The following is a 25,648-nucleotide window of genomic DNA, read 5'->3' on the forward strand; positions in this document are numbered from 1 at the left end:
TCTGTCTCTGTCGGTCATTCCCCTCCCCTATTCCTGTTTTTCATTGCACGCTTTTAAATGTACATTTTTTTTTCTGTTTTGATATATTTAAACTTTTTTAAAAATCTAGCAAAAAATGCGCCTTTTTGCACAACCCATTATTTTTTTTATTTTTTTTCACTGTTCTAATCAGGTCAGGCAAGTGAAATGATCTGTCTTGTCCCTTAAAAAAATTAATATATATATATACCACACTTCATATTAATTTTTATTATTAGGGCCCAAGCCTTGAAAAGGCGAACGCCCTATTGTTTTCCTTCGGATTATTATTATTATTATTATTATTATTATTATTATTTTTCTTACGACTATTCGGGCACTTTTGGGTCTCTTAACATGCTCAAAAACTCTTGAAACTTTGCACAAATGTCAGAACCCGCGGCCATTAGAGCCGGACTGAAGCTGGTACCCGGGCGTGGCAGGGGGGCTCGACAGCGCCCCCTGGAACGCGGTCCGAAAACTTGGTCCATAAATCAAACACGCTTGCGTGTAATAATATGAAACTCGGTACACTTATAGATCTCATCGGTTCATATATCCTTCGTGCTCTGACTTTTTACCCCAGCCCAACAGGAAGTCGGCTATTTGGCGTAGTTTAAAAAACACATGCAATGGAATTTAAAATACTCCTCCTAGAAAATTCAACCAATCACCACGAAACTCGGTGTACATGAAGTCAAGACATGGAGGATGAAAAATTGCCAGGGGATTTTTGATATCTCGAACGGTTTGGCCGTGGCGAGGAAACGAATTTATGGCGAATATTGGAAACAGGAAGTGTGTTATAACATCCTCATACATTAATTGATCTGGATGAAACTTCAGCAGTGTGTTCGCTGTAAGAGGCCGATCACATGGATGTGACTATTGTGAGTCAAAGTTATAGCGCCACCAACTGGCAGCAGGAAGTGTGTCACTTTCAAAATGCTTTAAAATCACCCTCTTATTTTTACCCGATTTGCTTCAAACTTTATGTGTATAATGTAAACACACGGCAGATGTAGACCTGTGAAAGGATTATTGATATCTTAAATACTGTTGCCATGGCAACGCAGCAAACTTTAATATTCTTTTTTAAAGTTTTTGAGACTCTTAGCATGCTTGAAATTGCATGAACCTCGACAGACACTTTACATTTATTGCCTAGTACACTTGTGCAAAGTTTCAGAAACGGGCGTGGTAAGGGGCTCAGTAGCGCCACCTTTAGTCAAAAATGGGGTATTAGTTTTACCTACAGTAACAAAAATCGGTATTTATATTTATCTCCCCGAGCCGGACAACTTTCTAATTTACAGTCATTAGCTCCGACCAACAGGAAGTCAGATATTTTGGTTTGAATGTGATTTGATGGGAATTTTGCCAGTCTCTCTCAGTGTCTGTGTGTGTGAGAGAGGAGGGGGGGGGGGGCTTTATTTTAACCCTTTCTCTGCTGTGTGGGACTTCTCGGGCACTTTTGGGGCCCTTAACGTGCTCAAAAACTCTTGAAACTTTGCACACAGGTCAGAACCTGCGGCCATCAGGGCTGGGCTGAAGCTGGTACCCGGGCGGGGCAGGGGAGCTCAACAGCGCCCCCTTGAACGTGGTCCGAAAAACTTGGTCCATATATCAAACACGTTTGCATGTAATAATATGAAACTCGGTACACATATAGATTTAATCGGGCCAAACAACTTTCGTGCTCTAAGTTTTACGCCAGTCCAACAGGAAGTCGGCTATTATGGGCTGTATGAAAATGCATGCCCCTGGAATTTGATATACTCGTCCAAGAAAAATTATCCTATCGCCACCAAACTCGGTCAGCATGAAGTCAAGACATTGAGGACGGTAAATTGCGGACGGATTTTTGATATCTCGAACGGTTTGGCCGTGGCGAGGAAACGAAGTTATGGCGAGAAAAGAAAAACACAATGTGTTATAACGTCTTCATACATTTATTGATCTTGATGAAACTTCAGCAGTGTGTTTGTTGTAAGAGGGCGATCACATGGATGTGACTATTGTGAGTCAAAGTTATAGCGCCACCAACTGGCAGCAGGAAGTGTGTTACTTTCAAGATACTTTTGACTAAAGTGGGTGGGTTATTTTTACCTACAGTCACAAAACTCGGTATGTAAATTGTGCTTATCGATCCGGACAACTTTCTCATTTACAGTCATTAGCTCCGACCAACAGAAAGTCAGATATTTTGGTTTGAATGTGGTTTTGTCTCTCTCTGACAGAGTTCCCCCTGCCATTCTCTGTGTGTGTGTGTGTGTGTGTGTGTGTGTGTGTGTGTATGTGGGGAGGGAGGGAGGGCACACACACAGACAGCCCCCCCCTTTTCTGTGTGTGTTTGGAGGGGAGCAGAAAGACTCACACTGATGCAAGCTCTAAAGCAGACTTCTTCTCGACAGTCAAAGCGGGGTTACGTTATTGCCCGTCGTGCACAGGAACCCGAAAGGCAACGGGGTGGCGGCTTTTTATTTATATATATATATATATATATATATATATATATATATATAAATAAATATAGCTGCAAGCAGCGATTACGGGCCCAAGCCGGTGGCACCGCCACCCCGGTGCCTTATTTATTATTCTTCTTCTTTATTATTATTAGGGCCCAAGCCTTGAAAAGGCGAAGGCCCTATTGTTTTCCTCCGGATTATTCTTCTCTATTATTATTATTATATTACTACCTTTTGGGCACTTTTGGGGGCCTTAACGTGCTCAAAAACTCTTGAAACTTTGCACAAATGTCAGAACCCGCGGCCATTAGAGCCGGACTGAAGCTGGGACCCGGGCGTGGCAGGGGGGCTCGACAGCGCCCCCTGGAACGCGGTCCGAAAACTTGGTCCATAAATCAAACACGCTTGCGTGGAATAATATGAAACTCGGTACACTTATAGATCTCATCGGTTCATATATCCTTCGTGCTCTGACTTTTTACCCCAGCCCAACAGGAAGTCGGCTATTTGGCGTAGTTTAAAAAACACATGCAATGGAATTTAAAATACTCCTCCTAGACGATTCAACCAATCACCACGAAACTCGGTGTGCATGAAGTCAAGACATGGAGGATGATAAATTGCGAGGGGATTTTTGATATCTCGAACGGTTTGGCCGTGGCGAGGAAACGAATTTATGGCGAATATTGGAAACAGGAAGTGTGTTATAACATCCTCATACATTAATTGATCTTGATGAAACTTCAGCAGTGTGTTCGTTGTAAGAGGCCGATCGCATGGATGTGACTATTGTGAGTCAAAGTTATAGCGCCACCAACTGGCAGCAGGAAGTGTGTCACTTTCAAAATGCTTTGAATTTACCCTCTTATTTTTACCCGATTTGCTTCAAACTTTATGTGTATAATGTAAACACACGGCAGATGTAGACCTGTGAAAGAATTATTGATATCTTAAATACTGTTGCCATGGCAACGCTTTAAACTTTTATATTCTTTTTGGGTGCATTTGAGGCTCTTAACATGCTTCAAATTGCATGAAACTCAACATGCATATCAGATTTATCAGGTACTAGGCATGTGTGAAGTTTCAGAAACGGGCGTGGTAAGGGGCTCAGTAGCGCCACCTTTAGTCAAAAATGGGGTATTAGTTTTACCTACAGTAACAAAAATCGGTATTTATATTTATCTCCCCGAGCCGGACAACTTTCTAATTTACAGTCATTAGCTCCGACCAACAGGAAGTCAGATATTTTGGTTTGAATGTGATTTGATGGGAATTTTGCCAGTCTCTCTCAGTGTCTGTGTGTGTGAGAGAGGAGGGGGGCTTTATTTTAACCCTTTCTCTGCTGTGTGGGACTTCTCGGGCACTTTTGGGGCCCTTAACGTGCTCGAAAACTCTTGAAACTTTGCACACAGGTCAGAACCTGCGGCCATCAGGGCCGGCCTGAAGCTGGTACCCGGGCGTGGCAGGGGAGCTCAACAGCGCCCCCTTGAACGTGGTCCGAAAAACTTGGTCCATATATCAAACACGTTTGCATGTAATAATATGAAACTCGGTACACATATAGATTTAATCGGGCCGAACAACTTTCGTGCTCTAAGTTTTACGCCAGTCCAACAGGAAGTCGGCTATTATGGGCTGTATGAAAATGCATGCCCCTGGAATTTGATATACTCCTCCAAGAAAAATTATCCTATCGCCACCAAACTCGGTCAGCATGAAGTCAAGACATTGAGGACGCTAAATTGCGGACAGATTTTTGATATCTCGAACGGTTTGGCCGTGGCGAGGAAACGAAGTTATGGCGAGAAAAGAAAAACACAATGTGTTATAACGTCTTCATACATTTATTGATCTTGATGAAACTTCAGCAGTGTGTTTGTTGTAAGAGGGCGATCACATGGATGTGACTATTGTGAGTCAAAGTTATAGCGCCACCAACTGGCAGCAGGAAGTGTGTTACTTTCAAGATACTTTTGACTAAAGTGAGTGGGTTATTTTTACCTACAGTCACAAAACTCGGTCTCTATATTGTGCTTATCGATCCGGACAACTTTCTCATTTACAGTCATAAGCTCCGACCAACAGGAAGTCAGATATTTTGGTTTGAATGTGGTTTTGTCTCTCTCTGACAGAGTTCCCCCTGCCATTCTCTGTGTGTGTGTGTGTGTGTGTGTGTGTGTGTGTGTGTGTGTGTGTGTGGGGAGGGAGGGAGGGAGGGCACACACACAGACAGCCCCCCCCCCCTTTTCTGTGTGTGTTTGGAGGGAAGCAGAAAGACTCACACTGATGCAAGCTCTAAAGCAGACTTCTTCTCGACAGTCAAAGCGGGGTTACGTTATTGCCCGTCGTGCACAGGAACCCGAAAGGCGACGGGGTGGCGGCTTTTTATATATATATATATATATATATATATATATATATATATATATATATATATATATATATATATATATATATATATATAAATATAAATAAATATAGCTGCAAGCAGCGATGGAGGGCCCAAGCCGGTGGCAGCGCCAGCCCGGTGCCTTTAGTGTAACTAAAGGCACCAGGGTGGCGGTGCCACCGGCTTGGGCCCGTAATCGCTGCTTGCAGCTATATTTATTATTATATTACTACCTTTTGGGCACTTTTGGGGGCCTTAACGTGCTCAAAAACTCTTGAAACTTTGCACAAATGTCAGAACCCGCGGCCATTAGGGCCCGACTGAAGCTGGGACCCGGGCGTGGCAGGGGGGCTCGACAGCGCCCCCTGGAATGGGATTCAAAAACATGTCCATATCTCAAACACGCTTGCATGTAATAATATGAAACTCGGTACACGTATAGATCTCATCGGGCCGAACAACTTTCGTGCTCTAAGTTTTACGCCAGTCCAACAGGAAGTCGGTTATTATGGGCTGTATGGAAACGCATGTTCTGGCATTTGAAACACTTGTCCTAGAGAATGCATCGGATGACCACGAAACTCGGTGTGCATGAAGTCAAGACATGGAGGATGATAAATTGCGAGGGGATTTTTGATATCTCGAACGGTTTGGCCGTGGCGAGGAAACGAATTTATGGCGAATATTGGAAACAGGAAGTGTGTTATAACATCCTCATACATTAATTGATCTGGATGAAACTTCAGCAGTGTGTTCGTTGTAAGAGGCCGATCACATGGATGTGACTATTGTGAGTCAAAGTTATAGCGCCACCAACTGGCAGCAGGAAGTGTGTCACTTTCAAAATGCTTTGAATTCACCCTCTTATTTTTACCCGATTTGCTTCAAACTTCATCTGTATAATGTAAACACACGACAGATGTAGACCTGTGAAAGGATTATTGATATCTTTAATACTGTCGCCATGGCAACGCTTTAAACTTTTATATTCTTTTTGGATGCATTTGAGGCTCTTAACATGCTTCAAATTGCATGAAACTCAACATGCATATCACATTTATTGTGTAATAGACATGTGCGAAGTTTCAGAAACGGGCGTGGTAAGGGGCTCAGTAGCGCCACCTTTAGTCAAAAATGGGGTATTAGTTTTATCTACAGTAACCAAACTCGGTACGTATATTCTTCTCTTCGAGCCGGACAACTTTCTAATTTACAGTCATTAGCTCCGACCAACAGGAAGTCAGATATTTTGGTTTGAATGTGATATTTTGATATATTTTAGACTCCGAGTTTTTAGCGGTGGTTGATTTTATTCACACCAAACTTTTTCAACATGATGAAAATACATTAAAGATGCTAAATTATGAACGGATATTAAATATCTCAAACGGTTTTGCTGTGGCGAGGGATTAAAGTAATGTCCAGAAAGGAAACACTAAAAGCCTCATATCTTCTAAAAATTTTATTATACATCATTTATTTCTATATAAAAGTATACAAATATCAGAACTAAACCCATTTTGTTCTTTTTTTCAATTTAAGAATTATGTATAAGTTAAAAAACAGCCAGAATGTGCTATTTAGTAAAAAAATAAGTCATACATAGGGCAATACTGCCCTCTTGTGTTCGAAATCAGGTAGGCCCATTGTATATTGTATTTATATATAAATATATTTGTGACTGTGAGAATATTTTCCTACGGGTTAATGGATGTGTGATTAAAGCGGGGGCTTTTAAATCGCTAACTTAAAAGCCAAAGTAGTAGCCTACTGGACGTCCAGTAGGAATGAACTAAAACACATTCACTCTGTTCTGCTCATAGACTGTAAAAAAATGGTTCTGCTCGTTCCTCGCCGTGAACGCGTTATTACCCGTGTAGCCGTGAGCATTTAGTTTCATTTTAAACATAGCGCCATTTCGGGGGTGGGATTGCTTGAATTGCGTGTTCAATATTCCGTCATCATCTTTTCAGTCAGCTGTCCACCCATGATTAATGAAATTGGACTCCTTGTGCTGATCTTTGCTGCGACTCTCATTCAGCTCACGATTTATTAAGCGGACACGTTCAGGTTTTAATTGTAGGTTAGTGCCCGTTCTCTAACTGAACTAAATTATTTTAACACACACACACACATCACATCGACGGTGGAGCGCGATGATATATTTAATATATCTGTATATTTGAATATCTGTATATTTTTCCCACCGGTTAACCAACGTGTGACACCAGCGAGGGCTTTTAAATCGCTAATATAAAAGTGAAAGTAAGTATGATTATGGTGGCGCTTGCAGTGCGCTCGAATGAATTCCTATGAAAGTAGAAATTAACTAAAAAACGTTCGCTCTGTTCTGCTCACTCCTCGCGTTGGACGCGCACCGTTATGAATGCCTGTGCAGCCGTGAGCTTTTTTAGTTTAATTTTAAAATTAGCGCCATTTCGGGGGCGGGTAGACTATTGCTTGAATTTATTTTACAAAAACACGTGCTATATTTCAGATCAATATATTTGTTTTCCTTAAAATTATTCTCATCTGAATTACAAATAATGTATTTCTGTATAAAATAATACTATGACTAAAAATGCATTTGATGTTTCTTTTTTAATCAATAACTTAAAAATAAACGGATTAGGCTACTGCTCTGTTTGAGGACTAGAAATTAAAACCAATGCAATATGATGAATGTCCAAAAGATGGCACCGACAGACTGTTTTAAACGAGGTTGGATAAATATTTCTTGTTTTTAAACAGTGTACGTGTGCGTGTGTGCGCGGGTGTGTGTGTGTGTGTGTGTGTGTGTGTGCGTGTGCGTGCGTGCAATCAGTCCCAGGTAAGAGGCATGAATGATGGGAATTGGACTTCTGGGAGTGAGGTTAATATTCCGGAGACGGTTCCCTCAGGTTGTGAAAAGGAGGCGGCGCGGGAGCCCCAATAGTAACCAACTGCAGAACCCCAGAACCATACGTCATATCAGTGTGATCACGACAGCGCCAGCCTAAAAGTCTGATGCCAGAAGTGGGCGTGGCCAGACATTGCGCTACTTCTGTGTTTCAAAGTTTAAAACAATGCTGATATATTTTTTTTTGAACGATTTCATTACAAATGTTTATTTAATATATATATATATATATATATATATATATATATATATATATATATATATATATATATATATATATATATATAAAATATTATAAAATATAATAACAATGTTTTGTCCTATTAACAAAAGACAGACAATGTACTATGAACAAATGTTAATAGTTTTTTAAAAGTTAAAATGATACTTTATGCATTTGGTTAGTGTCAAATGATTAACAATATAAATTGAACAAAGTTTAAAACAAACAAAATAATAAAACGAAAACAAAGCTTGAACATCTGATTTAATTGAAAAGCATTTTTTAAATAAAATGTGTTTTTTTCCTCTGAAATAGCAAAAGCATCGCACACTAGCTGTACCTGCTCTAAATAAATAATAGTCATTAAATAAAAATACAAAATCGAAATAAATAAATTATATTTAGGGCCCAAGCCTTGAAAAGGCGAAGGCCCTATTGTTTTCCATGGGATTATTATTCTTCTTCTTTATTAGGGCCCAAGCCTTGAAAAGGCGAAGGCCCTATTGTTTTTCTAAGGATTATTATTCTTCTTCTTCTTCTTTATTATTATTATTAGGGCCCAAGCCTTGAAAAGGCGAAGGCCCTATTGTTTTTCTTAGGATTATTATTAGGGCCCAAGCCTTGAAAAGGCGAAGGCCCTATTGTTTTCCTTCGGATTATTATTTATTATTCTTCTTCTTCTTCTTCTTCTTTATTATTATTATTATATTACTACCTTTTGGTCACTTTTGGGGGCCTTAACGTGCTCAAAAACTCTTGAAACTTTGCACAAATGTCAGAACCCGCGGCCATCAGGGCCGGACTGAAGCTGGTACCCGGGCGTGGCAGGGGGGCTCGGCAGCGCCCCCTGGAATGGGATTCAAAAACATGTCCATATATCAAACACGCTTGCATGTAATAATATGAAACTCGGTACACTTATAGATCTCATCGGGTCGAACAACTTTCGTGCTCTAAGTTTTACGCCAGTCCAACAGGAAGTCGGCTATTATGGGTTGTATGGAAACGGATGTTCTGGCATTTGAAACACTTCTCCCAGAGAATTAATCCGATGACCACGAAACTCGGTGTGCATGAAGCCAAGACATGGAGGATGATAAATTGCGGACGGATTTTTGATATCTCGAACGGTTTGGCCGTGGCGAGGAAACAAATTTATGATTAAAAAAGGATGCATAAAGTGTGTTATAACTTAGTTATAGTTTTACCTACAGTTACAAAACTCAGGGTGTATATTGATATTATCAAGCCGAACAACTTTCTAATTTACAGTCATTAGCTCCGACCAACAGAAAGTTAGATATTGTGGTTTGAATGTGTATTTTCTCTCTCTCTGTCTCTCTGCCATTCTCTGTGTGTGTGTGTGTCTGTCTGTGTGGGGAGGGGAGGGGAGGGGGGATGTGTGTGTGTGTGTGTGTGTGTGTGTGTGTGTGTGTGTGTGTGTGTGTGTGTGTGTGTGTGTGTGTGTGTGTGTGTGTGTGTGTGTGTGTGTGTGTGTGTGTGTGTGTGTGTGATTTTGGTTGGGTGACAGTTGTAGGTTACAGTTTGACAAGAGTTAATAGTTTAAAGGGCACCTATTATGACATTTAAAATGTTCCTAATGTTGTTTAGGGAGTCCCCAACAACAGTTTTACGTGCATGCAATGTCAAAAAACACTTTTGTTTTCGTATAATATGCATTTATTTTTACCTGATTTGCTCACCGACTCCCAAATGATTCGTTCAACGACTCACTTTTCCAAACCCCTCTGCGCGACGCTAATGCGATTGGTCAGATGACCCAGCAGTGTTTACAGAGATAATACTTATTGTTTAACACGGAGTACAATGATGCTTTTATCAATTAAATCGTGTTATAATAATGATTATAGTCCACTGCTTTGTAGTTTGTAGTAAAAAACTAAAAATAAGATAAATAATTTAATGTTAGCGAGCATAGCCCAGAGTTCATATTGTAAAAGCACAATCAGTCTTTGTTTGCGTTAGCCCGATGCATAAACATAACGTTTTTACAAAACAAAAAAAATGCAGTTACGTTACTACGAGGTATTACTCTATTCTTTAAGACAACTCCGAAAACAACGACAAACACTTCACATATCTCAATACAATTGTCATTGAAGACCTAGAAGCTAAACGGTGCTTATCTGATTTTATGCACGGAACAGACTGAATATGAATAAAAGCTATTCTTTTCAAAACATTTAATTTATTGATTTGTATGCAGACATGTTGTCCTCTTGATTTTTAAGGCGAGACACTACAGGTGAATAGGGTACAATTTAAAAATAATAGATATCACCATGACACTTCCTCAGTTGATTACTTCCACAAGTTCATAAAAAAAAATTATTACAAGTTTTTGAAATTTGTATGTTTAATTATGCAAATTAGGTATTATCTCATTAAATATGCACACTTTTGCATATATTTTCGGTAGATAGATCTGAACATATGATAAAGCCGGGTGCAAAATTCTTTTTTTCATTTTGTTTACACACAAGATGAAAAAAGATGTTCAGAGGGATTTCAGGATATATGCTTTCATTACCTAGGAAATCAAAATATACTGTCCATTGCCTTAAAAAAATCGATTTCCGCCATATTTTTGGGATTAAAATGTCCCATAAATCAGGCCAGGAATGATTTATTAACAAATCCCTCTGAACATATCTTCAGAATACTGCTAAGTGTATAACTGGAAAATTTGGTGTACATCGGTGCTACATAGGCTGAGATGTTTCTACTGGAGGATGACAAAAAAAAACATTTTGAGAAAATGGCATTTAAAGATTTGTAATGTAAAAAATCATACTTTTTTAGTAGAAACAACTATTTACTGACACAATATCTTATCAAATAATTAGCAACAACAATACAAACCACCTAAATCACATCAAAACTTATAAACACAGCATTTATGGCCTTTAACTGAGCAGAAAAACAGTCAAAAACACACATCTAAGTGTCAGAGCGCGTCACGTGATGCATCTGAACCAATCACGTTGTCAGAAATTGACATCAGCCAATGAGATTTCGCTTTGGCTTGAAAAAGGCGAAGGCCCTATTGTTTTCCTTCGGATTATTATTTATTATTCTTCTTCTTCTTCTTCTTCTTTATTATTAGGGCCCAAGCCTTGAAAAGGCGAAGGCCCTATTGTTTTTCTAAGGATTATTATTCTTATTCTTCTTTATTATTAGGGCCCAAGCCTTGAAAAGGCGAAGGCCCTATTGTTTTCCATGGGATTATTAGGGCCCAAGCCTTGAAAAGGCGAAGGCCCTATTGTTTTCCTTCGGATTATTATTATTATTATTATTATCATTATTATTATTATTATTATTATTATTTTTCTTACGACTATTCGGGCACTTTTGGGTCTCTTAACGTGCTCAAAAACTCTTGAAACTTTGCACAAATGTCAGAACCCGCGGCCATTAGAGCCGGACTGAAGCTGGTACCCGGGCGTGGCAGGGGGGCTCGACAGCGCCCCCTGGAACGCGGTCCGAAAACTTGGTCCATAAATCAAACACACTTGCGTGTAATAATATGAAACTCGGTACACTTATAGATCTCATCGGTTCATATATCCTTCGTGCTCTGACTTTTTACCCCAGCCCAACAGGAAGTCGGCTATTTGGCGTAGTTTAAAAAACACATGCAATGGAATTTAAAATACTCCTCCTAGAAAATTCAACCAATCACCACGAAACTCGGTGTGCATGAAGTCAAGACATGGAGGATGAAAAATTGCCAGGGGATTTTTGATATCTCGAACGGTTTGGCCGTGGCGAGGAAACGAATTTATGGCGAATATTGGAAACAGGAAGTGTGTTATAACATCCTCATACATTAATTGATCTTGATGAAACTTCAGCAGTGTGTTCGTTGTAAGAGGCCGATCACATGGATGTGACTATTGTGAGTCAAAGTTATAGCGCCACCAACTGGCAGCAGGAAGTGTGTCACTTTCAAAATGCTTTAAAATCACCCTCTTATTTTTACCCGATTTGCTTCAAACTTTATGTGTATAATGTAAACACACGGCAGATGTAGACCTGTGAAAGGATTATTGATATCTTAAATAATGTTGCCATGGCAACGCAGCAAACTTTGATATTCTTTTTTAAAGTTTTTGAGACTCTTAGCATGCTTGAAATTGCATGAAACTCGACAGACACTTTACATTTATTGCCTAGTACACTTGTGCAAAGTTTCAGAAACGGGCGTGGTAAGGGGCTCAGTAGCGCCACCTTTAGTCAAAAATGGGGTATTAGTTTTACCTACAGTAACAAAAATCGGTATTTATATTTATCTCCCCGAGCCGGACAACTTTCTAATTTACAGTCATTAGCTCCGACCAACAGGAAGTCAGATATTTTGGTTTGAATGTGATTTGATGGGAATTTTGCCAGTCTCAGTGTCTGTGTGTGTGAGAGAGGAGGGGGGGCTTTATTTTAACCCTTTCTCTGCTGTGTGGGACTTCTCGGGCACTTCTGGGGCCCTTAACGTGCTCGAAAACTCTTGAAACTTTGCACACAGGTCAGAACCTGCGGCCATCAGGGCCGGCCTGAAGCTGGTACCCGGGCGTGGCAGGGGGGCTCAACAGCGCCCCCTTTAACGGGGTCCGAAAACTTGGTCCATATATCAAACTGAATATTGCATGAATTAGTATGAAACTCGGTACACATATAGATCTCATCGGGCCGAACAACTTTCGTGCTCTAAGTTTTACGCCAGCCCAACAGGAAGTCGGCTATTATGGGTTGTATGAAAACGCACGCCCCTGGAATTTTATATACTCCTCCAAGAAATTTAATTTGATCTTCACCAAACTCGGTCAGCATGAAGTCAAGACATTGAGGACGCTAAATTGCGGACGGATTTTTGATATCTCGAACGGTTTGGCCGTGGCGAGGAAACGAAGTTATGGCGAGAAAAGAAAAACACAATGTGTTATAACGTCTTCATACATTTATTGATCTTGATGAAACTTCAGCAGTGTGTTTGTTGTAAGAGGGCTATCACATGGATGTGACTATTGTGAGTCAAAGTTATAGCGCCACCAACTGGCAGCAGGAAGTGTGTTACTTTCAAGATACTTTTGACTAAAGTGGGGGGGTTATTTTTACCTACAGTCACAAAACTCGGTCTGTATATTATGCTTATCGATCCGGACAACTTTGTCTTTTACAGTCATAAGCTCCGACCAACAGGAAGTCAGATATTTTGGTTTGAATGTGGTTTTGTCTCTCTCTGACAGAGTTCCCCCTGCCATTCTCTCTGTGTGTGTGTGTGTGGGGGGGGGGGGGCCTTTTCTGTGTGTGTGTGTGTGTTTGGAGGGGAGCAGAAAGACTCACACTGATACAAGCTCTAAAGCAGACTTCTTCTCGACAGTCAAAGCGGGGTTACGTTATTGCCCGTCGTGCACAGGAACCCGAAAGGCAACGGGGTGGCGGCTTTATATATATATATATATATATATATATATATATATATATATATATATATATATATATATATATAAATAAATATAGCTGCAAGCAGCGATGGAGGGCCCAAGCCGGTGGCAGCGCCAGCCCGGTGCCTTTAGTGTAACTAAAGGCACCAGGGTGGCGGTGCCACCGGCTTGGGCCCGTAATCGCTGCTTGCAGCTATATTTTATTATTCTTCTTCTTCTTCTTCTTTATTATTATTATTATTTTACTACCTTTTGGGCACTTTTGGGGGCCTTAACGTGCTCAAAAACTCTTGAAACTTTGCACAAATGTCAGAACCCGCGGCCATTAGAGCCGGACTGAAGCTGGGACCCGGGCGTGGCAGGGGGGCTCGGCAGCGCCCCCTGGAATGGGATTCAAAAACATGTCCATATATCAAACACGCTTGCATGTAATAATATGAAACTCGGTACACATATAGATCTCATCGGGCCGAACAACTTTCGTGCTCTAAGTTTTACGCCAGTCCAACAGGAAGTCGGCTATTATGGGCTGTATGGAAACGCATGTTCTGGCATTTGAAACACTTCTCCCAGAGAATTCATCCGATGACCACGAAACTCGGTGTGCATGAAGTCAAGACATGGAGGATGCTAAATTGCGGACGGATTTTTGATATCTCGAACGGTTTGGCCGTGGCGAGGAAACGAATTTATGATTAAAAAAGGATGCATAAAGTGTGTTATAACTTAGTTATAGTTTTACCTACAGTTACAAAACTCAGCGTGTGTTTTGATCTTATCAAGCCGAACAACTTTCTAATTTACAGTCATTAGCTCCGACCAACAGAAAGTCAGATATTGTGGTTTGAATGTGAATTGTGTCTCTCTCTGTCTCTCTGGCATTCTGTGTGTGTGTGTCTGTCTGTGTGGGGTGGGGAGGGGAGGGGGGGATCTGTGTATGTGTGTGTGTGTGAGGAGGGGGGCTAGTTTAGTTTAACCCTTTCTCTGCTGTGTGCAAAATCTCGGGCACTTTTGGGGCCCTTAACGTGCTCGAAAACTCTTGAAATTTTGCACACAGGTCAGAACCCGCGGCTGAAGCTGGTACCCGGGCGTGGCAGGGGGGCTCGACAGCGCCCCCTGGAATGGGATTCAAACACTTGTCCGTATATCAAACACGCTTGCATGTAATAATATGAAACTCGGTACACATTTAGATCTCATCGGGCCGAACAACTTTCGTGCTCTAAGTTTTACGCCAGCCCAACAGGAAGTCGGCTATTGTGGGTGGTATGAAAACGCATGCCCCTGGAATTTGAAACACTCTTTCTAGAAAATTCATCCAATCGCAACCAAACTCGGTCAGCATGACGTCAAGACATTGAGGATACTAAATTGCTGACGGATTTTTGAAATCTCGAACAGTTTGGCCGTGGCGAGGAAACAAAATTATGGCGAGAAAAGAGAAACACGATGTGTTATAACATCTTCATACATTAATTGATCTTGATGAAACTTCAGTAGCGTGTTTGTTGTAAGAGAGCGATCACATGGATGTAACTAATGTGAGTCAAAGTTATAGCGCCACCAACTGGCAGCAGGAAGTGTGTTACTTTTGACAAAAGTGGGGGGGTTAGTTTTACCTACAGTCACAAAACTTGGTATGTATATTGTGCACATCGAGCCGGACAACTTTCTGGTTTACAGTCATTAGCACCGACCAACAGGAAGTCAGATATTTTGGTTTGAATGTGGTTTTGTCTCTCTCTGACAGAGTTCCCCCTGCCATTCTCTGTGTGTGTGTGTGTGTGTGGGGAGGGAGGGAGGGAGGGAGGGAGGGCACACACACAGACAGCCCCCCCCTTTTCTGTGTGTGTTTGGAGGGGAGCAGAAAGACTCACACTAGAGTGCGGATCGGGCCAAATTTTTCAGTCCGAGCCCGGCCCGCGTCCGACAGAGCAGTAACCGAACCCGACCCGAGCCCGACAGGCATAAAGATATTTATGTTCGAGCCCGACCCGAGCCCGACAGTTAAAATCCCATTTTTTTCTCATACTAATGACAATTGTACGTTTTTTTGTGTGGAAAGCCCGCTTTTATTAAGCAACTGTAGGAAGGCAATCGGAAATGTCAACAGGACAAGCGCATCAGCGCGCGGAGCAACAAGCGCTCTTAACACCTGGCGCGCACACATTATGCACGCGTTTCGTTGTCACGGCTACATAAACAAATGTCCGCACACAGGAAGACGGATGTTATGGTAATATTTTACATGTATTTTAATCACAAAAACGAACGTTTGCATCAAGTGAAAGCATCAGGCACATCGGCTACCTACATAAGCTGTTTTAAATTTAAAATGTTCAATGCCTTATCGCGCTGATGTGACCGAGCCCGACCCGAACCCGAACATCATTTCTAAATATCTGTCCGAACCCGGCCCGGCCCGTCGGGTACCGGCGGGTCCCGTCGGGCTCGGGTCGGGTATCCATCCTCTAACTCACACTGATGCAAGCTCTAAAGCAGACTTCTTCTCGACAGTCAAGCGGGGTTACGTTATTGCTTGTCGTGCACAGGAACCCGAAAGGCAACGGGGTGGCGGCTTTTTATATATATATATATATATATATATATATATATATATATATATATATATATATATATATAAATATAGCTGCAAGCAGCGATGGAGGGCCCAAGCCGGTGGCAGCGCCAGCCCGGTGCCTTTAGTGTAACTAAAGGCACCAGGGTGGCGGTGCCACCGGCTTGGGCCCGTAATCGCTGCTTGCAGCTATATTTATATATATATATATATATATATATATATATATATATATATATATTTATTATTATTTTACTACCTTTTGGGCACTTTTGGGGGCCTTAACGTGCTCAAAAACTCTTGAAACTTTGCACAAATGTCAGAACCCGCGGCCATTAGGGCCGCGCTGAAGCTGGGACCCGGGCGTGGCAGGGGGGCTCGGCAGCGCCCCCTGGAATGGGATTCAAAAACATGTCCATATATCAAACACGCTTGCATGTAATAATATGAAACTCGGTACACATATAGATCTCATCGGGCCGAACAACTTTCGTGCTCTAAGTTTTACGCCAGTCCAACAGGAAGTCGGCTATTATGGGCTGTATGGAAACGCATGTTCTGGCATTTGAAACACTTCTCCCAGAGAATTCATCCGATGACCACGAAACTCGGTGTGCATGAAGTCAAGACATGGAGGATGCTAAATTGCGAGGGGATTTTTGATATCTCGAACGGTTTGGCCGTGGCGAGGAAACAAATTTATGGCGAATATTGGAAACAGGAAGTGTGTTATAACATCCTCATACATTAATTGATCTTGATGAAACTTCAGCAGTGTGTTTGTTGTAAGAGGCCGATCACATGGATGTGACTATTGTGAGTCAAAGTTATAGCGCCACCAACTGGCAGCAGGAAGTGTGTCACTTTCAAAATGCTTTGAAATCACCCTCTTATTTTTACCGATTTGCTTCAAACTTCATCTGTATAATGTAAACACACGGCAGATGTAGACCTGTGAAAGGATTATTGATATCTTTAATACTGTCGCCATGGCAACGCATCAAACTTTAATATTCTTTTTTAAAGTTTTTGAGACTCTTAGCATACTTCAAATTGCATGAAACTCGACAGACACTTTACATTTATTGCCTAGTACACTTGTGCACAGTTTCAGAAACGGGCGTGGTAAGGGGCTCAGTAGCGCCACCTTTAGTCAAAAATGGGGTATTAGTTTTACCTACAGTAACAAAAATCGGTATCTATATTTATCTCCCCAATCCGGACAACTTTCTAATTGACAGTCATTAGCTCCGACCAACAGAAAGTCAGATATTTTGGTTTGAATGTGATTTAATGGGAATTTTGCCAGTCTCTCTCAGTGTCTGTGTGTGTGAGAGAGGAGGGGGGCTTTATTTTAACCCTTTCTCTGCTGTGTGGGACTTCTCGGGCACTTTTGGGGCCCTTAACGTGCTCAAAAACTCTTGAAACTTTGCACAAATGTCAGAACCCGCGGCCATCAGGGCCCGACTGAAGCTGGTACCCGGGCGTGGCAGGGGGGCTCGGCAGCGCCCCCTGGAATGGGATTCAAAAACATGTCCATATATCAAACACGCTTGCATGTAATAATATGAAACTCGGTACACATATAGATCTCATCGGGCCGAACAACTTTCGTGCTCTAAGTTTTACGCCAGTCCAACAGGAAGTCGGCTATTATGGGCTGTATGGAAACGCATGTTCTGGCATTTGAAACACTTCTCCCAGAGAATTCATCCGATGACCACGAAACTCGGTGTGCATGAAGTCAAGACATGGAGGATGCTAAATTGCGGACGGATTTTTGATATCTCGAACGGTTTGGCCGTGGCGAGGAAACGAATTTATGATTAAAAAAGGATGCATAAAGTGTGTTATAACTTAGTTATAGTTTTACCTACAGTTACAAAACTCAGCGTGTATATTGATCTTATCAAGCCGAACAACTTTCTAATTTACAGTCATTAGCTCCGACCAACAGAAAGTCAGATATTGTGGTTTGAATGTGAATTCTGTCTCTCTCTGTCTCTCTGCCATTCTGTGTGTGTGTGTCTGTCTGTGTGGGGTGGGGAGGGGACGGGGGATCTGTGTATGTGTATGTGTGTGTGTGTGTGTGTGTGTGTGTGTGTGTGTGAGGAGGGGGGCTAGTTTAGTTTAACCCTTTCTCTGCTGTGTGCAAAATCTCGGGCACTTTTGGGGCCCTTAACGTGCTCGAAAACTCTTGAAATTTTGCACACAGGTCAGAACCCGCGGCCATCAGGGCCGGGCTGAAGCTGGTAACCGGGCGTGGCAGGGGGGCTCGACAGCGCCCCCTGGAATGGGATTCAAACACTTGTCCGTATATCAAACACGCTTGCATGTAATAATATGAAACTCGGTACACATTTAGATCTCATCGGGCCGAACAACTTTCGTGCTCTAAGTTTTACGCCAGCCCAACAGGAAGTCGGCTATTGTGGGTGGTATGAAAACGCATGCCCCTGGAATTTGAAACACTCTTTCTAGAAAATTCATCCAATCGCAACCAAACTCGGTCAGCCTGACGACAAGACATTGAGGATACTAAATTGCTGACGGATTTTTGATATCTCGAACAGTTTGGCCGTGGCGAGGAAACTAAATTATGGCGAGAAAAGAGAAACACGATCTGTTATAACGTCTTAATACATTTATTGATCTTGATGAAACTTCAGTAGCGTGTTTGTTGTAAGAGAGCGATCACATGGATGTAACTAATGTGAGTCCCCCCCCTTTTCTGTGTGTGTTTGGAGGGGAGCAGAAAGACTCACACTGATACAAGCTCTAAAGCAGACTTCTTCTCGACAGTCAAAGCGGGGTTACGTTATTGCCCGTCGTGCACAGGAACCCGAAAGGCAACGGGGTGGCGGCTTTTTATATATATATATATAAATAAATATAGCTGCAAGCAGCGATGGAGGGCCCAAGCCGGTGGCAGCGCCAGCCCGGTGCCTTTAGTGTAACTAAAGGCACCAGGGTGGCGGTGCCACCGGCTTGGGCCCGTAATCGCTGCTTGCAGCTATATTTTTCATTGTGTTCAAAACAAAGAAGACTAAAAGTAGGATGTCAGTTGGGAGGGGGAAAGAGTAGTTCAGGTCTGGATCATTTGCAAGGATGTGAGTACAGTGAGGATAGCTACAGTACAGCCATGTCTCACCCTATCGAGACCCTTTGGCTAAAGTGTTTCATTTCATGCAATTTAACCCTCTGATGCATGAATTATTAAAGGAAAAAAATAATTTTTACTTCAAAGCAAGAATATAATCATATCTAAATTTGTCAGCCATGTAAAATTTAGGTTGTAAGAAATAGAAAAACATATGATTAAGAAAAGAGTCATAATTATGAGAGAGGGTCAAAGGTTATCATGGTGATTTGGATGTGAGCTCACTGTCTGAATGGCTAATGGAATTGTTCACCCACAAATAAAAATTTCGCTATCATTTACTTTCCAAGTTTTTAAAAGGTCTTGTTTTGTGTTCAACAGAACATAAAAGTCTAGCGGGTTCAGCGTTGGAACGATGTGAGTAAATGGTTTAATTTTTGTGTGAACTATCCCTTGAAAATTGCTTTTAAAGTTCTGTCTAGTGTAGTGGACGTCATGCATAAGATAGTGAATCTCTTCTGGTGTTTTAAACAGGGTGAATTTCATTCCACCGATCTGTAATGAATCAGCCGGTTGAAAAGTTCAGATGGGAAGACTAACTCATTTTGTGCCATTCCTTATGAGTTCAATGATAGGTTTAAAGCGTTTTTTTTTTATGATGACAATGCACTTTCCTATTGATGTCTTATTAGTATATGTGAAGCCTCATCAATCAGAAGATACTGAAATCATCACTCTGATCTTAAGCATCATTAAGGGAGGCAATGACTGTAAATGACAGATAAGTTCAGGCAGCAGTATAAGTATCACAACGTCAGAATGTGTATCGTTTCATTACATGGTTTTAAATAACAACCCAATGTATGTAGAGATAAAATACAAATGATAAGGTTATGATGAAATCAGTTAATACAGCTGCAACGGGAAAAGCTCCATGCAGTGCTTCACCTCATCCCTGCCCTCGGGCATCTGTTGTCTTTGTGCATGGACTGTGCAGCTGGTAACAGTGGTGATTTCTTGCTTTGCCACTCTGTGCCCTGAGTCGAAACTAATCCCACAACTGCTCTAGCGATTCACAGAGGCGCAGCCATGCTAATATAAGTCATCTCAATTCATCTCCCTGTGCCCATGCCTCTGCTGCAGCCATCCATGAGGCTGTGCAATTTACTGCAGCGCCCATAAAGCGCACAAAGCCCACTCTTAAAGAATATTAAAACTTTATGTCCCACAAGTTTATTTTCTCTCACATAAAACAAGGTTGGCTGAAAAAGACAGATCAACTAAATGTGAGCGATGACAGATCTACAGTTCTCTCCCACGGAGAATTGTAACGTCTGGGCCTGGGGTCTCATCCTCATTCAATTATATGCTTTATAATATTATATTAAGAAATTAATAGTACAGTACTTTTGAAAAATATGCTTAAAATTAAGTACAACCGGATGAGATGAAGACTCCGGCATCAATGGCTTAAAAAAAGCCATTGTTTTATTTTCATAAGAGAAGAGCTGAATAACATAACATAACTCAAATAATTTCTGTAACACTTTGGTTGCAGAATATGGGTGACAAATGTCCCTGAGAATAGGTTACTTTTATTATGCCATTAGTAACCAAATACATTTTTTTTGCATGATGTTGTATCCATGGTGATACATTAGGTGTCAGTACATTAATTGACTTAAACGTATAACTTAAGAAAGGAACTAGGGATGTTTTCATACAAATTGAAAAATATAAGTTTACTTACAAATTTGTGGTTCAAATTGACTTTTGTAATTTTCCTAAGGCAATGGGTTTCCTTACTTTAAATAACGTCAACTAATTTGACAAAGTTCAAGACCACTCTCGGTCAACTCAAAACATGAGCAAAAACAAAACATTCCATATTTAGGGGAGGGTTTGCCCTGATGTGTAGGATAGGACGATCCAAAAATCAGCATTAATGTCTAGACTGATTATTTCCTTAATCCACAAGGCAATCAGGTCACTAGTTTCTCTAGGGGAAACATACGGGTTAATTTGAAGTATGAGATGTCATTCAGTGTATATGTCTGATGTAGTCAGAGGATATATTTAATCATTTGTTTTTGTATACCACCAAATCCACTGTGCTATTTTGTTCTGAACTGGGCTTAATGTAAAAAAAAAAATGCAGTTCAATATAAGGTACACTTAATGAAATTTGATTAAATTGCCTTTATTTCTTTTGATGGCTATGAATATAGACCATATACTTTTTTTCTGACATTTTGCTAATTAAACTATTACATGTTCAATTGTCTTAATTGTCTGATCTTTCCATTATGATGTAATGGGAAAATGTAATGTGCATTAACACACTCAGAAAGACGCACACACATTGCGGTATGGATCACACTTACCATCTGTAGTAAATCAGTAGAAACCATTTGCATACAGCACACGGCAGTGGCCAGAGCACACACAATGGTGGAGATAACATTCAGTGCACACACGCTGAAAAGCAGCTCCTGGGAGACAGAGAGAAAAATGGAGAGACAGGGATAAGAAGGGAGAGGACAAGAAGGTGAGAATCAACGAGAAAGAGACTGCGAATGATAAAAGGAGAGAGAGAAAGAGAAAATAAACGAGAGTGGCAATTGTTTTGTTGGGAAAAACCTCAAGCTGGCACGAACATTTACTGTTCCGTTTGTCAGAGTGAGAGAGACGGCAGTCATGAAAGAACAAATGTGTGGAAGAGAGAGAGAAAGAGAGTAGCTATGACATAATGGATAAGAGGGATAATGGTGTCACCAAAGTGGGACTTTTGCATGGCATCATCGTTCTGCAAAAGATTAGCACAAAAAGCTGAACTAAAAGGTGAAATCAGGGAAAGTCCTTGTGGAGCTTTAAAAATCGATTCCCATTCAAAGACTAGTAGGACTATTTGATTTGATTACCACATTCCAATTCAATTAGATTCTTATTCAGTATATTATATTTCCTGTATATTTCAGTTACAATGTCCGTTTCGCTTCAGCTTTTGATGTAAATATACAGGAACTTTCTTGAAACTTCGAAACAAAAATGTTCATTATGGCCCAAACTATGCAGTTCAACTGCCATTAATATAACAGATATAATAAACAACCAAAAACTGACGTTTTAAATTAACTTTAAATGCATTTCATTACAGTAGTTTAAAAATGTTACCAACAATGTGAAAAATTATGCAAAAAAACAAAAGATATAACCTCATGATCACTTCAGTTATCCCCTCATGAACACCACTAAATGGGTCTATATAACATGTATACATCCACCTATAAAGGACAAGGACAATCACAAGAGAGTAATAATAATTTGTTCATGAATCAAAACTACACTGGTTGGGCTTTGGTACTGTGTGCAGCCCACAAGGAATTGCAAGAAAACGCAGGTATTTAGTACAAGTAAATGAATCTTGGGATTGTAAGAATTGATACACATACATATAGCATAACTTAATAGCATAAGCAAGAGCGTATAGCCGCTATAGTCATCAAGAGAAAGAGATCGCTAAAAGAAAAACTCAAGGACGTCACTGGCACTGTTCAGAATTCTGCCAGACTGAGCTGGGTGGTAGATCTGCATCCACAAAATGTTAAATACATTCAGTATTCACGACAGCTCATCACACACACCTGCTATCAGAGCCCTGTCCGATCTCTCGTTGTGACAAGATGGAATGTATGTGACCCAGTGATGTCCTCAAGGAAAACGCTGAATTCTTAAATGTGCACAAGCCCTTTAGGTGAAAGGAGCCCATCCTAAGAGGACCGGACAGGCCTAACCGCTTCTACATGACTGTACAATCATCTAACCTCCTAAAAAGGCCAAGACCTCTTCTTTGGAGGCAGGGGATGTGTTTATACAAATGCAAACAATAAGTGTCTGGACAAAAGAGACTCGAATGCATTTTTTGAAGTTGTCTTGGTCCAATTTTTATCTTTTATATACATTTTTTTTCAGTTTTTAATTAAAATATCAATATATAATTTAATTGAAAAAACAAAAACTCAAAAGGTAATGTTTAACAACAGTACACTTCTAGTACACTAGTACACATTTCAAAACAGACATCATTAATGAAAAAGTAATAACGGGCAGTTCAGTAAGTGTGTCAGATAGTGATTCAGTAATCAATCTGACTGATTCAAAGAGTAAATTATGTGAAAGATTCAGTGACTGGTGGTGGTTGAGGAGATCCCCCCCTTCTATGTAAAGCGCTTTGAGTGCCGAGAAAAAGCGCTATATAAATGTAATGAATTATTATTCATCAGACTGATTCAAATGGAGTCTTTTTGAACAATCATCAATTGAACCACACTTGTCACGCAATTACATTTGTCTTTGCATGTAGCCCATGACTCAATAGAGATGCATTTTCTAGCCTTTATTTTGCAATATACCGTGTTTTTATCTCACAACATTCAATTCAGACATTAAACACACACTGGGTAAAATATTATGTTTGTTGTCGTGCTGTAGATTCAGCAGCGGTGGCAGAAAGCAGTGATCAAACAGATCAAGACCACCTACGGTATGTACCTATACAACAAGCTAATGTTATGATTGGACTAACTCCAGTAGGATGCAGAACTCGCTTGTGCAGTTGTGTCCAGCACATCTGACAGAGGTACTAGGTCAGCTCCACTGAGAAACACCTGCTCTTCCCATTTTGAGCCAGCAATTTTAACACATGTCCCCCTGACGACAAGAAGGGGGGGAAAAAGAATGATGAAAATACATGCTACCTTACATTCTGAAAATACATTCGTGCAGTTCTTAAAGCTGATGGAACATGGTACCATTTCTTGCATTCACATGTTGATGAGGGTCTAAACCAGTAATCTGAGTAGTTGCTGGACAGCAAACTTGCAATCGGTTTCATCAGATATGATAGTACTGACAAGTCACTGGTCGTCATTATGTGACAAACACCTCAAGGTATTATACCTCCATACAAACGAGTCCTAAAGGAAAACGAGGCTGTCAATATGAAACACACCAGTGGTATATAGCCAAGGACCCTTACAATGAGGGAGTCACATGGTGGAATATGCCAATGAGCCATAACATTAATTGTACTAAGGGTCTTTTATAGCCATCTCATTTGACCTGACTGGCCATAAAAAGACATGAAACCTTCAGACATCAGTAATAGCATTAAAGTGTATAAATCTTATTTATGTTTCATAACGCCACCTGAGTAAGTGCTACAGATACAGTATAATATAAACCATCAATAGTCATATAGTGACGTTATTGTTAATTAAAACTAAAACTATTCCAAAAAAAAAAAAAAAAAATCCTAGCGTAATCTAAGCCCTGTCTGTGAAACCGGGCCTATGTTTATGATGGCATTACAAATACAACACTGTATAGGGAAAGAAGATGTACTGTGCATTTTTGTAATTAAAATTATGAATACATGTAAAAAATAAAATTAAATAAAAATCTGTATTATAATAATTCTACATGATTTCACACTACTGATCATGGTTTCATGAGGCAGGTTTACAAGCATTTATAAGCAATTACTCACAGGCAAGTGTTTTTCTTGATTTCATAAAGAGTGGCGGATGCTTTGTACGAGCAAATTTGTGGAAGCCTCACATCACCACATCCCGTTTCAAAAGCTGCCAAAAGCCCCGAGATCATGGCTAGCATGAGTGAATTGCTTAGACACTGGAAAAGAAACCAACGGCGAGCGCTAATTGAAGATGCATAACTAATGATGACTGAGTCTCATCTGCATATTAGAGAGAGATCCACAGTACAACGTGAAGAGACGTGTCCAATAAGGCAGGCGTTTTAGGGAATAGCGTGTAATTCTTGCTCTGCTAAATGGTTCAAATACTCTCTAAAAGTCAAATGAAAAAGTGTTTGAAAATGGAGAAATCCCTGAAGGAACACAGCAAATGTGCATGGGAGCAGAGCCAAAAAATACTTCTCCAAGCTAAAAGTGCAATATTCTATGAATATATTCCTCAAAAATATAATGCAAAAATGATTGGTACTGAAAAACAATATTCAAAGCCAAACAGCAGAACAAGAGTACAAACCAAACCCATTAATGATTCAAATATCTCTTTCTACGTATACCCTATAAGAATATCACACTCCCACAAAAACAATGCATCAGAAACTGTAGGATCGCAATGCAACCCATGTTAAACTGACTAAATGAACACTTTGTAACACTGAAACTCATCATTTTTCATCTAAGGTGACTTACAGTGCCATTCCTGCAGGGACCCACAGGTATAATGGTGCCAGAGAAGATTGAGGTCTCATTATCTCTCGTAGTTCTACATCGTCCCCTGGGTCTGAATCTGCACATTTCTACTACAAATGCAGACTAGCACCACTCAATACATATTTCACATCACAGATTCACATCACATATGTGCTATTACTCCACAGTCCAGTCTTTAATTTTACACAGTATAAACTTCATGTTTAGGGGTCAGTCTGTCAACACTGATAATAATAATAAGAAGAATTG

The 25,648-nt window shown here is 40.5% G+C and overlaps 1 protein-coding gene across 3 annotated transcripts in view; it reads right to left on the reverse strand.

The window, feature by feature from the left end:
• fam189a1 (family with sequence similarity 189 member A1) overlaps positions 1-25,648 on the reverse strand; it is a 126,019-nt gene that overhangs the window by 15,408 nt on the left and 84,963 nt on the right. For 2 of the 3 annotated variants that reach the window (XM_079605127.1, XM_079605129.1), the window contains one exon: positions 21,522-21,629. The exons of the other annotated variant lie outside the window; for it this stretch is intronic. In XM_079605127.1, coding sequence (XP_079461253.1) covers positions 21,522-21,629 — 108 coding nt within the window. The remainder of the gene's footprint in view (positions 1-21,521; positions 21,630-25,648) is intronic. 3 annotated transcript variants of the gene reach the window in all.

The sequence above is a fragment of the Phoxinus phoxinus genome, assembly GCF_949152265.1.
Source record: "Phoxinus phoxinus genome assembly, chromosome: 2".
Taxonomy (NCBI): domain Eukaryota; kingdom Metazoa; phylum Chordata; class Actinopteri; order Cypriniformes; family Leuciscidae; genus Phoxinus; species Phoxinus phoxinus.